General features: G+C 40.4%; 1 protein-coding gene across 3 annotated transcripts; it reads right to left on the minus strand.

The window, feature by feature from the left end:
* Positions 1–438: 438 nt before the first annotated feature.
* On the minus strand, positions 439–10,628 carry LOC148016839 (uncharacterized). 3 transcript variants are annotated; one of them, XM_087662925.1, is made up of 11 exons: positions 10,324–10,628; positions 9,019–9,086; positions 8,852–8,913; positions 8,605–8,758; positions 8,307–8,476; positions 6,941–7,156; positions 6,095–6,808; positions 5,028–5,968; positions 4,831–4,896; positions 3,681–3,750; positions 439–3,579 (listed from the first exon to the last, which is right to left on the minus strand). In XM_087662925.1, exons 1-11 carry the CDS (start codon positions 10,551–10,553, stop codon positions 1,228–1,230), a joined length of 5,043 nt encoding a protein of 1,680 aa, XP_087519051.1. In that variant the 5' UTR covers positions 10,554–10,628; the 3' UTR covers positions 439–1,227. The 3 variants fall into 3 exon arrangements, with proteins under 3 accessions (XP_087519051.1, XP_087519050.1, XP_087519052.1); XM_087662924.1 differs by having other exon boundaries at positions 5,028–6,808; XM_087662926.1 differs by lacking the exon at positions 9,019–9,086 and having other exon boundaries at positions 5,028–6,808; positions 10,324–10,593.
* Positions 10,629–14,120: the final 3,492 nt, after the last annotated feature.

A 14,120-nucleotide genomic window follows, 5' to 3' on the forward strand; every position in this document is an offset into this window, starting at 1 on the left:
CTTCCCATTTCTCGCATTGAAGAATATGCATTCAATTTGTTCTTTTTTCCTCTTTAAGAAAACTCATAACCCCTTCCCCAAAGAACAATTGCAATGGCCTTTGCCCTTTGGCAAACCAAAAACCAAGTTGTCATCTCACATACAAGGTGGTGGAAACATTATGAAAGGATATGGAATAAGGCCCACTATAAGTTAAATAAATACAATCACTTCACTCACCCTCTTCCAAAGCAGGTTTGTTAGCATTGCCCATTAGAGCATAAATGCCTTTATAATAGTAAGGTGGAGTGATTATTAATTGTTAGTTACTTCTAGAAAAAATAGCACTTGCCTTAGGAAATTGTTAGTTACTTCTAGAAAAAATAGCACTTCTAGAGAAAAAGCTGGGAACTCTTCTAGGAAACAACAGGGCGAGGGCGATATTCTAGCACACACGAACAAACACTTATTATGATTATGCTTCATGAAAACTTCGACAATTGTTTCCTCCTTGCACTGTCTAGGTGGGAAGCGTGCAATCAGCAGTTCCATGAAAGTAGGTTGAGACACCAGACAGACCCTCAGAGAACATATGCTATGTACAACTACTTAATCTTTCACTACTCCATGGTAGTTCACATGAGCCCACATTTTTCTTAGAGGATGTATCCAGTGCAAAATAATCCTTACAACAAAAGAGCTTTATTGTGAAGAACTCCTAACAAGGGTTTTGTCATACCCAGCTCTTACTGAACTTTGTGGAAGTCTTGAAAGTAAACTGAACATGTTGCAGTACATTCTCCACTCCTTACTGAAACTTGAGTTCTTTACTTGCTAGACTCTTGAAAGTCCTAGTCAAGTGCTTGAGTGTGGCACCATCCTGGGATATTAATTTTTAGGCTCCTTGGTAACCATTTCACTAGAGGTGGTACTGATCTTCTAGAGGCTGAAAGCTTGAAAGCTCTGGCCTTCAAATGGTGGTAATGGATTTCAAGTCATACCCTTGGCTTGTAATAAATATTGTAAAAGGTTTTCATTAGAAGGCCATAAAGAAGCCTAATGGCCTTTCATGTGCCCTTCAGACTTCCCTTCACACTTGGAGATCAAAGGCAAAGTTTCAAACTTGAGAGCCTTGTTCTTGCAGACTAAAGCTCCTACCACCTCTCTTCTCGCCTGATGAAGGTGTGCCTGCACCCTTCCGAGTTTCAGGTCTTTATCCACTTTATCAATATAATTTGGAACTTGCCATCAACGGGTACACACTTTCCTTATCTTGATTTGCTGCACCATATCTTGGAGAACAGAAAGAAGGCTCTGGGCAGCATCCAGATCTTGCAACTGCATGCTCTTCCACTGGGACGAGGTGCTCAGAGAAGCAAGAACATCGCATACATCCCATTTAGTGTCCATCAGTGTCACCAAATGTTCTTTAATTTCATCATGCCTGTCAACACAAGGCTGTGTTTCACCAGCAAAATTGGTGTCCTCATCACTTTTACCAACAGGTTGTGTATCCCCTTCCAGAATAAAACCATTATCTCTGTTCTCACACCTGTCTAAGATTGGTTGAGTCAGTCCTTGAAGCTTTTTAGAAGAATCTTCATGGAATATCATGGATGCTTTACTGTTGAAGGCGGTCCCTTCCTCTGCCTGAGTGCCACCATTCATGTCATTAAATTCTGGCCTCATTGCCTTAATCCTTTTGCCAGACCTTAGCGTTTTGAAAGGAGTGACAGAGCATAAGCTGACCATTCCTGGCTGAGCAGCAGGCTGACTTTCCGATTTTCTCCGTGGCATCCTTTCTTCAAGTTCAGCCAGAAGAGGCTTTTTGGGCGAGGAGCTTCTAAGCTGACTGATGCTGCAATGTCCTCCCTGTTTTGCTGCTTCAGAAGATTGCAGAACTGGACTAGACAATCCTGCTGTATTCCCACTGTTGTCTATTTGAACCAGACAAGGTAGAACTGCTTCAGCTTGCCCTCCAGTTTTCTCCACTTTGGTTGCACAGTTCAAGGATGATCCACGGCTGCAGGATAATCCAACATCTTCAGCTTTAGATAGGACCTTTGAGCTCTGGTCTTCAGAATCAGTACATGCATTTCTGGTTAGCGTGCACTTGGTGGGCTTTTTCCACTCTCCTGATTCTGAAGTTTTCCTCCAGAGTTTACCCCCTCTTAAACAGCCAGTGCTATTCACAGAGTGAGGGTCCTTCCCTGAGCCCACAGTACCATGTGCATTTCCTTTCTCATTGCTATTCACTTTTTGCATACCCAGTGATACCAAGCCACCAGTCTTAACATCTGTAGTTTTCTCTCTGCTTGCAAGATCATGAAGCATTTCCAGTGTCAGCTCTTCAGGTTCCTCTGAATCGAGAACAACTTCACTTTGGCTAAAATCTACGTTCGTGTACGTTCTAATTCCTACCCCATGACTGCTTCCAGAAACACCTCTTTGTGCTCGCTTCACCTCCTTTTGATGCTCTGTCAGGGGGCCTGACACTTTTGGGGTGAATGGGATAAAAGCGTATTCTGGACTTTCATCATCTGAAAATCTCAGTTTTTTCCTCCGAGCCGTAGCTGATGTATCCAATTCAGATGCAGTGGCTTTGAGGGCAGAAGTATCTTGTGAGCTTTTAAGGGAAGCTGGAAACTGCACTTCTTTATCACAACTTTTGGGTGACAACTGAGAACTTAAACAAACAGTCACATTGGCAACCATACAATCAGATATTTTTTCATTAATACCCTCGAAGTTCAGTGCATCAGTTGTGAGATCATTAGGTATTTTCCCATTCCCAATTGTCTGTTCTGACAATAATTTCCCTGATCTACCTGCATCAATGAGATTGACACATTCAGCGATCTGGGTAGCAGAATCAATGATAGGCTGGCAGCTCACATTTGCCAATTCTGATCTGCCTGTGTTTGAGATTAAAAGGTTGCCAGCATCTTCATTATTAGGTGTCACTTCCAACCCTTTAGGGTCTGCAGAATTGATCTGGACATCACCTCTTGGTCTTTTTATCCTTTCTATAAGTCCCTGAATTGGTTTGTCAATCATTTTTGATGTGATAGACACATTGTTCAACCTTGCAGGTGGCAGACTATGATTTTTTGTTTCAGAAAGTGTCTGGCCAATCGAAGTATTCTTCCTATCCAAGCACTCTTCATGGAGCTTTTGCAGTTGTTTCCTCTTTCCTGTGTAGCTATAAGTGGCCCCACTACCTGAAAGTTTACCGGTAGCCCTCTCCCAGCCTGGCAAAGAAACCCTCACTTTATCTCTCAGCTGACTAAGAATGGGAACCAAGCATGGTGGATACTTTAAAAAAGCTGCTTTAGAGCCGTATGTTGCTTCCCAGAATGCAAGGGTACAGTTTGATATGGTAATCTGAGAATGCTGCAATGTTGGGCATAGCAAGGGAGCTTGAAGAGAAAGAAGATTGGAGTCAAATGCTAGAGGAGGCTGGCACTTCTGCAAGGACATAAGCAGCTTTTCCCAAACTTTCTCAAGCGACTGCATAAACTTGCTGGAGGAAGTGTTTCTTTTGTCATCGAGAATACACTGCGAAGAGCAGAGCAACTTTGACAAAGCCTTAGAGAAGTCCTGAACATTGAAGGTAGACCATGACATATTAGAATCTAGGCATATTCATGCATGGGAATTAGCCACATAAAAACTAATAGATAAAAGAGCAAGAGAACTACCTGCAAAAACATGAGAATATCATTTTGTGAGTAGAGATGTGCAACAAAGCTGGCCAATGCTCCCAAAGTCCTGTAAAATGATAAGAAGGAAGCTGCCAAATAACTTCACTTACAGTACAAAGGTTCAAATGAGTACACAAGCATCAGACTGGTAGAATACAAACCCCAAAGTTGTTAATCTGCTTTACTGAAGAATCTAAAGAAAAAACTGCATTGGACTAAATTAGACCGCAACTAACCCAAACACAGACAATCTGTCTGGATGCAATGGCATTCATTGAAGGCTCTCTTCTCTTTCATTCTTGTACTGCAGGTCAGTCTGATTACCAATTTAATAAATGTTCTGTCCTGGTGAAAGTCCTGCTACTTGAAAGCTTACATTTAAAAATGCAGATGAGCTCTTGGTAAAGTTGTCCCAGCCAGACTTATACACCCCATTATTGAGAGCAGCAATGTTTCAGTTTGTTTCCACCCACAAAAGCAGAATGGCAAGTTTTTACTAAGTTGGATTTTGATGTGAGGTTAAAAGCACCTTCTTTGGCATCGTACCTAGCAATCTACCTATATAGTCTTCTTCTTGTCCTTTAGCATGACTGAAACCTTTGTGGGCCTCATGAGCATATCTTGAGTAACATATGTGAAATATATGAAATAACTCGTGCCAAATGAAGAAAAGGCTTGAAAGTAGCAGCATTCCAAGTTCAAAGATATGATGCGAGTCAATCAATTACTAAAGGCAGAAGATCAACCAGGACCACTAATCAATCTAACATCAAAGAAAGCAATGAAAAATACCTGCAACCAGCTCCACGATTTAATAAGGTCACCAGCAGACATCAATCATAGTCTCACATTGGTACATTAAAGATGTTCAATCAAATAGTCATGGTAAGTATTACTATGGAGACTATTGACTGAGATATAATCACTACCACCAGGAACAGCATAGACAAAGCATCTAGTTACCAAAGTAAGAATACTAATACAGCCAAACAATATGATTCTGGTTAAGAATACATCTGTATGCATATAGGTTAGGTGAGCTGGCAGCATCACTAACACAGGAATATGAAGAATCAAATTTTAACTCCTAGGTTCCACAGATCAAGTTCACTAACTATGAATTTCAAAAGATTTCACAAGTTTATACCTTGTGGTAGGATCCAACCAGTATGTTTTCCCAGCCATGAATTGGTCCCATGACAGATCCAGGAATCTGATGATGAATATTACCATTTGTCAGCTAAACCATAAACATACCTTATAAATCCAACCCAGACTGTTCCTTAATAACAATACAAGCTAAGCCATGAACTGCTCACACGTTTTTCCAAAGTTAGTAAAAACCTGGATGTAAGAGACATTATCTCCCGGATGTTGCTTGTATCCTCAAACTCGCTCCCCAGTGAATAGTTGGTCTGAGCAGACACACCCATAAAGCTTCCCAACCTTTTCTTCCTGTTGATAGCCAACGTTGCAAGACTCAATATCTCTGTGTGTTTCAATACGTTTGAAACAATGGCTGCCAGAAACTCAGCTGCCAAGCTCCTGCCCTCAATCTTGTCACACATTTGCAGCTGTTTTTCTATCAGTTTTGAGAACCGTTGGCAAAGGCCACTGGCAAAGAAGTTGGGCTGAGAACATTTTAGTGAAGATATCCGCAAACTGCATTCAAACAGACTAAGCCATGTAGCAATGATAGATTCCAAAGGGCCCATTGAAGTACTAGTTGCCCCATCATTTGGATCACCTTGCACACCAGGAACATGCAGATAGACTTGCAAAGGAAACAGCAAGAAACTATGCACAACTCCATAGCCAGAATCACCAATACTTCCCTCAACAGCTGGAACATCATTTATATCCTCCAAATAACCTGTCAAACGTTCTGCAAATATTTTCCAGAACAGCAATATGTAACTGTGATTTTCCGAAGGCAGAACATTTATTGGCAGTTGCTCATCTGCTTCAAGGTTGGTGATAGGCAGGGTCACTACCAATTCTTTTGTTGTTGAATTTTTACAAGCATGGGAGGCATGTAGCCAATCTAATAAATTTACAACCCCTAGAAGGTTACCCATGACACCTAGACCTGAAGTAGCAGACACAGCAAGCCTTTTCAACCTTTCCAGAATCTGTTCTTTGTCTTCGTCTTCAGTAACTATGGTACAACCAAACTGAAACCACATTGCAATCATGAATACAATAGGAGTCACAAGATCTCCTGGAGTATTGTCAATTTCTTTCTGATCTTGTCTTCCTCGAGGAGATGAACCATGAAGAGGTAACTTGTAGAAGGAAGAAGACAAAACAAGTGAGTGAAGTTCCATTAGACACTCTAAAGCAGACCAAACAGCAGAAACAAACACCTTGGTGTCTGCAGTTGACACACTCTCACAGGAGAGAGCACTCACAAATCTTAGCAATGCATGCACTGATTCAATATGTTGTAGAGAAGGTTTGATTGTACCCTTCTCGTCTCCCTCCACCCCTCTTACCAGCAGAAGCAGCATTCTTAAGGCTCCATTCAGACTGAGGGTAGCATCAGATGGGTTATGAACTTTTATGCCATGGTTCCAAAGTATTCTTACAAAGTCCAGCAAAGGTATCAACGAACAAAGAGACCAGGGAGCCCACTCTAATTGCAGATTACCCTCAGCCTCAACCCCTGTAAGTTTGCAAGTGGGTGTCCTTGGAGATGCTACTTTACCCTCAGTGCTTATTGAAAACGACTGAGTGGTGAAAGCAACTTTGCAAGCAATCAATGCCTCTAAAGCATTAAGGCAGGGATCCCAGACCCAAGAATTACCATTATCAGGTCCAGACTTGAGGATTGACTCAAACATAGGAGCAACCACCAGAGTTGATGCCAATGAATGATTAATCCCAGACCCAAGTTTGTGAGCAAGATAAGTCCAGGTGCGCCAGCAAGCCAGCTGAACAGATTGATCCTTTTCACCATTCATGATAGTTAACAGAGGCATCATGAGAAGCTTTAAGCGCTTCATAGAAGGGCTTGTATTGGACTGATGTGTATCTTTCGGTGAAGGGGAGATGCTTTGTGCTCCATGTGGCACTGGAATGACTTGAGAATCTAATAAGGCATCAATTAGGGCTTCCCAAGCAGCCTGTATCAAAGATGTTTTGTTTCAGCAAGATGGGGGGTAATAAGTAAGCTCACACAAAGAGAATGTGCACCCAAACATCAGTTGCTGGTTAAAAATCTGAAAAACAGTCGCCTGCAAATGTCTAGAGCATACCAGTGATGCTATTTGCACTTGAGAATCGTGACTTGTGAAAGTAATCTCAGCTATCTTGAGCATCTGATTCACCAATTTTCTATTTTCTCCAGCCTGGGATCCAAGCAGCCGAATGAGCCAACCCCAGGCACGAATAGTTGGCACGGCCAAAATCTTTGATCTCACCATTTTCTCCATTTTTGACAGTAATGTTTGGTTTATGTCTGCTGCCACAACCTTACACCAACACAGAAAGAGAAGCTAGAGTCATTTATCAACCTTTAAGGGAGCAACAAGAATCACCTTGTTAGTACATACTGACAAAATCCCCCTATCATTGCAGTTACAGCCACATGCAATTCTTGTAAATGCCACTCCGTTCAAAACATGACATCAACTAAATGCACATTCTCTCTTTGCATTCTCACCTCGTAAATGCATAAAGAAGTCCTATACTCACCCCTTGTCGCTTACAAATTTTTTCGATGATTGAAGATGATAATCCTATGTAACATATTAGAACACATGCTCTTGTTTATGTAAATAGTGATTTTCAGAAACATGCTCTTATTGATGTAAATATTGATTTTGGAAACATGATAAGCCTATGTAACCTATTAGAGCACATGCTTTTTTTGATGTAAATAATGTGTCTACTGCGACTCTGCCTGTCCGTCTGGCTGAAACTCTATGAAAAGAATCCAGACATTATGTAAGAACCACCAAAAGGACATTGCTAAGGTAGAGATCTGACATGTTGATCCACAAGATGCCTATCATAACCAGTAAGGGACAACACAGCAAGACTAATGCCCACGATTCCTAACCCTGAAATATCTGAATAGCTGCATTCTTGAAGCTAGTGCAATTGTTGCAATTCTGGCCTGACCAAGCCTCAAATCTATCTTGACCGATTTGAGTGAGAAGCCTCCACCTCTGAAACTTCCATGGGAAAGCACTGAAGCACAGGAAATGAGCAAAACATCTGATTGACCTATTTGTGATACAGACAGGACTTGATCCTGAGCTGGTGAAGCAAAACTGACTCCCCAATTGAGATATGGATATATGCTGAACTAGACTGGAACCTCTGAAGTTACTATATCAATGCAATCTAGAGATGCAAGTCAACTACCAGCCACTCTGGAAAACTTATAGTTAGCTTAAATGCCTCTTAAACAGGCTACCTAGTCAGGGCAACACACTGCTTGGATCCAGCAAGTGAAACAAATGCCCAACTCAAGATGAGACTTGAACTTTTCATGCACTCTGAAATCAAGAAATGTAATGCTTAACCTGTATTCCACAAAATAACAGGAGCAATAGCAGAAACTATAGAAAATTCAGATCATTTACAATGGCAAATGTGCCACATTCATATGCAAACCTTTGAAAGAGATGGCCCAGACGGCAGTAATGTTGCCCCAACATCCTTCAGGCACCGTTCTGCCATATCCCGATCCCTTCTGTCTGCAGACAGCAACTTTTTATAAATAGCCGGTGCCCACACTGAAGAGCTCCCTTTCATTTCAGGAACCTTGCGTGATAATGTAACTACTGCCTGCATGGTTAGGTGAAACCATGAGATAAATGAGCTACTAATACAAGGAAAGCTCTTTGCCAGTTGTAAATCAGTAATGAATATGTGCATCAAAGGCTTCATGGACAGAAAAAATGCAGCTGACTTGCCTGAAGCGCTTCAAATGTAACTGCTTTAGATCCCATTGGGTTGTCAATAGCATGCACAATGGCTTGCAGTATAGATTTGAAACAAGCTTCCAAAACTGGTTGTCCAAATTCTTGGATCCCGATACACCATACAGCCAAACTACAAAGTGCCTAAAGGCACAAAACAAAACGATCTGACAGCTTTCAAAATAGTGACAAACTCAACAGTCAGAAAAAGAGAAAGGAATGTCAGGCATATAATACTTTTTGATCAGTTGAGATGACCAGTTTGGACAATGAGCGCAATGTTGCTGACGCGCATTCACCTGTAAGTAACAATAACCTGATTTGAGGCTGCGCATTTGACTTTATTGTGGCAGTTCAAACAGCTCTAAGTGAAAGAGACAGAGAAAATGGCCAGCTCTCCTTACCAGAAATTGCAGCAGCAATTTCTTCATGATGGACAACATACCCCAGGAATCTCAATGCTGAAGCAACACTGATAAAGAACTCATTGGTCACCACATTAAACTGGAAAGAGCCTCACATATCTCACAAAAAAGTAATTGCTAAAAGTAGAATGCCTGACTCAAAAGCCAACATTAGAGCTACAGTCCATGACTTGAACTATTAAGTGTTTCATAGGTTAACAGGTCCTATTTAGTCAGTGTCTTCTGTATTTACCCATTGCCTGTACAGCAGGACAGAGCCTAGAGTTACGAGTTGCTTCTAGGCATAGACAAACGAGAGCAAATGAAGTGAATGCCAGAATTAAGGTCACACACAACTGTCAAGACCTATTTCATTATGATCCTTAGCTTCTAACACCTGCCATCATGCTTGCGGTTCTTTCTCAGCTACCTTTCTTGAATATGCCTAGTACTGCAGCAGTTATTACTTCTGTTTCAACACATTTAGAGGATTTGATAACAGATGTGATAAGTGGTTCCTTGGGTGAAACCTGATCGAGTATGACCCTTTCCTTCCTGAAGAACAAGGTTCACATTCCTCATTGTCAAGCCCCTCATCGGGTAACACAAAACAATTCAAATCAGCTTAAGGATATCAATTAAGGACTCTGTTAAGAAGGGGCGATTAGCATCAGAGATCTTGCATACAAATATTATGATATTCTGATGAGCCAGATGGGACCATTACATCAATTCTCTTGGCAGTTGTATCCAAATTGGCCCGTTGGACTGTTCACAATAATTCTCTTAGCAGTTGTAAACTATCGAACATTAATTGTCAAATTTCCCCTTCTGCAGCCTCCCTATGAAGAAAGAAACAGGTATCTCGGACCAAATCTTAATACTTTTGAGAGCCAAACGGGGCCTCTGGCATCATTCTGTGATCTACACATATCATCAAAAGTAGCAATTTGCCAGAGTGTCGACACAAATTGTATAGTAGAAAATGTCAACTGACCGACACAAGGCAATGCAAGGGCTACAGACATTGTGCCCTAAGTTTTTTATAGATTTGCGCAGACGTTTGAGCATGTTGCGATGATCCTGTATGTGCTCAGGCAACAATGTGATTCGGACATTGTACCCTGAGTCCTTAATAGAGTTCACCGATCTTTTTAAGCATGTTGCGATAATGCATTCTGGCAGATGTATGTGTTCAGGCAACAATGTGAGCCTGAGGGTGAGGTGAAGTTTGTATCTCTTAAAGTGTGTTGCGATAATGCATTTTAGCCTATCATGAACGCACGAGAGTCAGGTAAAGCTTACGTCTCTTCGTCTCTGGAAGACACGTCTGAGAGTAAGGGCTGCAGAAGGGCCGATAAACCTGTGCCAGGGTCCCCCTCTTGCCGCAGGCAGGCATAAAAGGGGGCGAGCCTGGCATCTTCTCCACACGGGCCTTCATCGGAAGCTCCTTGAGACGGTGAAGAAAATGGCGACTTCTGAAAAGCAGGCATGGAGCTGCTCGTAGGTTGAGGAGCCTCGACCTTCTCTGCCATTATTGTTGTGATCGAACTGATGTACAGAGATTGGCGATGGAGGGAGAAGAAGAAGACAGCATCAGAGAAGGAAGAAGATGGCGCCAAAAAGAAACAGGCCCTTACCTTTGTTTTTATAATTTATACTTTTTTCAGAAAGAGGGAAACGTTTGTCTTTTGAAACAAGAGGCAAACCATCTTGGGGTTTTCTAATTATAAAAATGTAAAATAAAATTGTAATTTCCTTAGTTAGAAATGTTGCATTAGTTACAATTTTAGGCTTGGGCCTTATCAAGTATGAATTTTTTTAAAATTAATATTGTACATATGAACTAGGTTGACACATATAGCCAAGTGTAGGTAGTGAGTGGTATTGTTATTCTCTTTTTGGGTCCAAGTATGTGTTTTTAATTATTATTATTTTTGTGTTTGCTTGAAATAAACTACATTTTTTTATAATTGTGAGTGCTCTCTAAAACAATTTAAATCAATTTATGGTAAGAGATTCCATTCATGGATGTTGAAAAAATGAGCAATTTTATTGAATATTTCGTTGCAGTTTAAGAAATAACAAATGAGCTTAAATTGGACTTTTTTATAGCCATGAATAATTCAAAAAGTGAAGGAGTTCTACTTATTTATTTTGGGTAGAGGAGCATGGAATAAATCATATACAATGTACTACTATGCTAAATTAAGTTTCTTTTCTTCAAAAAGTAATATTTGTTATATCTTGTCGGGTGTTCATATAAGTTGTTGTAGCCTGAGCAGCTATATTCTTTTTCAAGATTGTGTCTTGCTCCAAGTTCTTAGTCTTGTCTATCTTATGAGCTCTTGTCTCTATATTGACCTCAAAATTATCCTTGAATGGTTAGTAGGTTTGATGTCTGTTCTTTTTTCTACAAGTTCTCTTTTATGATGTTTGACTCTTTTTCCACCTTTCATCATGTGACCTACATATACCTTGCCACTTTGTTTGCATCTTATATTGTAGATGAAGTGCTTGGTCTTGTTTCTCTATGTTGTCACTTTTGAACTAGCTTGTTGGTGTTACTTGGAGTTGGCGTTGGATGATAAATTTGCACTTGAGTTGATGGCAACATTAGTAGTGGTTGAGGCTAATACTCCAGTGCCGATAGAAGTTTGTTTTCTTGTTGATTTGCTTGCCTCTACACTTCTATGACGAATATTGCTATTATTAGAGGCTTTTTTTATTAAATGTATTGGAGGTTTAAAAAAGGCATGTTTGACAGCTTGTCAATTACATATAAAATAGCATTGAATGGATTGGTCTAGCTACTATTGTTGGGGGTAAAGGTGCATGTGCCTAGCCGCCCCTGTATTCATTATATTGATAGTACCCACACACTCGTACATTGTAGGTGGCGGATGCCCATCGCTGTCACGTTACTCTTTATTCTTTTAGTGACATTTCAATAAGGGAATGCCGCTCTTGCTTCTGCTCGTGAGCTTCCACTTGAGGCTTCCTCACTTCAACTAGTATCAGACCATTGGTTCGGGGAGCTTCTTCTTCAGTTTTATTCAGCCCAAATTTGAAAGCTTTAGTAGTTCACTCATGACAACCACGATCTCACCTTCAAATATATGCATTCGATTCTTTGCTTCCTCCTAGGTGATTGAGCCTTCTGCTAGGCATTGTTTAGGTCCCATTGAGCCCTCCTTAAGCTTCAAGAGCACCCTTGAGGTCAGTAGTAGTAGCAAGACCAACAACAACAGCCTGCGTAATTTGTGCCTAGTTGTCTTGCCCCATCTATTGCCCACTTCACCTCGTCTCCAGCTTGCTACACATGCTTCCAACCTTAGCCAATCAATTGGCATCATGTCTAGCACCTTTGGCATGAGATTGACCATTGATTGGAGCTCCCAACCTCCATTACTTACTAAAATATATAGCAGACTTGTTGTAATACAGATTTGAATAAGGTTTTGTCAATCACTGGGGCTCACTCCTATCTCTACCAATGCTCGTATGCATTAATGCTAGGATGTTTGGCAAATGCCTTGAGGTGCTAATGGTTGGATTTGAGCTTGCATTGGCTCAGTTGTAGCAGAGATTTCACTATTGTAATATAGTGGACAACAAGCTCTTATCAGGGAGAAATAAATGCCAAATACTCTTGGATGTCATTTCGGGTGCTTCATATCAATGTTTTTATGCTTAGCATTGGTCTACGCACTTGAATATGCTATTGAAAGCTTTTGCACTTCAACTTTGAGCATGGTGACATTTATCTTGTTTGTGGCTACATGCCTTTGTTACTTCATTGTCTTATGCAGTTATATACGGGTTGAAGAATCTATTGGGTTTTATACTTCCAGCTTATGTTTCATGTATCTTGGATATTCAAATGTCATGTACTTGATATTCTATGCTTGCATTGCTCATTTGGCATTCAATTTTGTTCTACTAGGAGTCACTTGTGCTACTTCGAAATTTTACATTTGAGCAAAGCGTTGTATTTATACAATTTAGCTTAAGCTCATTCCATTGAGACCATGGAACACTTACTTCATGTACATGCTCTCTTGATATGCATTGGATGCACTCTACAGTGGGTTGATTTGATCATTTACTTTAGACCTAGTACTTATGTATGTTAGTGATATTTATATGCTACTGGGTTATGTATTGAGCTTTGCTCAGTGGGTTATGCATTTGGTAGTTCTCTCCTCTTTACCCTAAGATCTCTACATACATGATATTTATGCCTATTGCATGTATAGTTCTTGACATGCTGTAGTTGTGACAACATTTTGTGCCGGTTGTTCTTGGTCCTTCTTTCTTGGTTGCTCGTAGTTGGTTGTTGGCATATTACTGTAATTTATTATAATAGCCTATCATTTCAGTTTTATGCATTCTATTTGAGGGTAGTCACTTGGATTTAATAGTGGATAGCTCATCCTTCTAGTAGTTTCTCTTGCTCTTTCTTGGTTGCTCATAGTTGGTTGTTGGCATATTACTGTAATTTATTATAATAGCCTATCAATTCAGTTTTATGCATTCTATTTGAGGGTAGTCACTTGGATTTAATAGTAGATAGCTCATCCTTCTAGTAGTTTCTCTTGCTCGGCCCTTGCTTTGGCTATGATTTTGGGGCTATTTTGCTATCATTTATAGCATGCTATTTATCTTGGATTGTACTTTCATCTCTTACATTATGGCTAGCAAATCGAATGACAGTGTTATCTTCAACATTGAGAAGTCGGATGGTACAAATTACAACTATTAGAAGGCACAAAATTGGTAGGTTTTTGTGTAGAAATTGTAGATTGAGTCATTGAGACATGGTGGTGTAAAGCCCGAACACTTTGATATAGAGAATTGGGCTAAATTGGATGAGTTATGTAAATCTACGATCATCTTGTCGCTCTCTGAGTAGGTCTACTAAAATGTCGTCTCTAATGGGCAAACTGTCTAGTAAAGTGCAAGAAAGAATGATTATCACGGCATTGCCCCTGGCAAGTCTAATGTCAATATTGAAGAGTTTAATGTTGTGCAGACTAATTTCGATGATGGCTACATACTTGCCCCTTCTTCTCTTGATGTTCACTGTTGATTGATGTCTC

This window comes from Lygodium microphyllum, chromosome 22, assembly GCF_053477565.2.
Source record: "Lygodium microphyllum isolate KBCC chromosome 22, Lygodium_microphyllum_v1.1.10, whole genome shotgun sequence".
NCBI lineage: Eukaryota > Viridiplantae > Streptophyta > Polypodiopsida > Schizaeales > Lygodiaceae > Lygodium > Lygodium microphyllum.

Excerpts from the sequence above, each read along its gene's own strand:
- LOC148016839 (XM_087662924.1), bottom strand. The coding sequence starts at position 10,553 with ATGGCAGAGAAGGTCGAGGCTCCTCAACCTACGAGCAGCTCCATGCCT. Across the intron at positions 9,087-10,323 it reads TCTTCCAGAGACGAAGAGAC|TGTTGCTTCAGCATTGAGAT; the intron begins GTAAGCTTTACC and ends GTTCTTTATCAG. Across the intron at positions 4,897-5,027 it reads ATAATGTCTCTTACATCCAG|ATTCCTGGATCTGTCATGGG; the intron begins GTTTTTACTAAC and ends ATTCATCATCAG.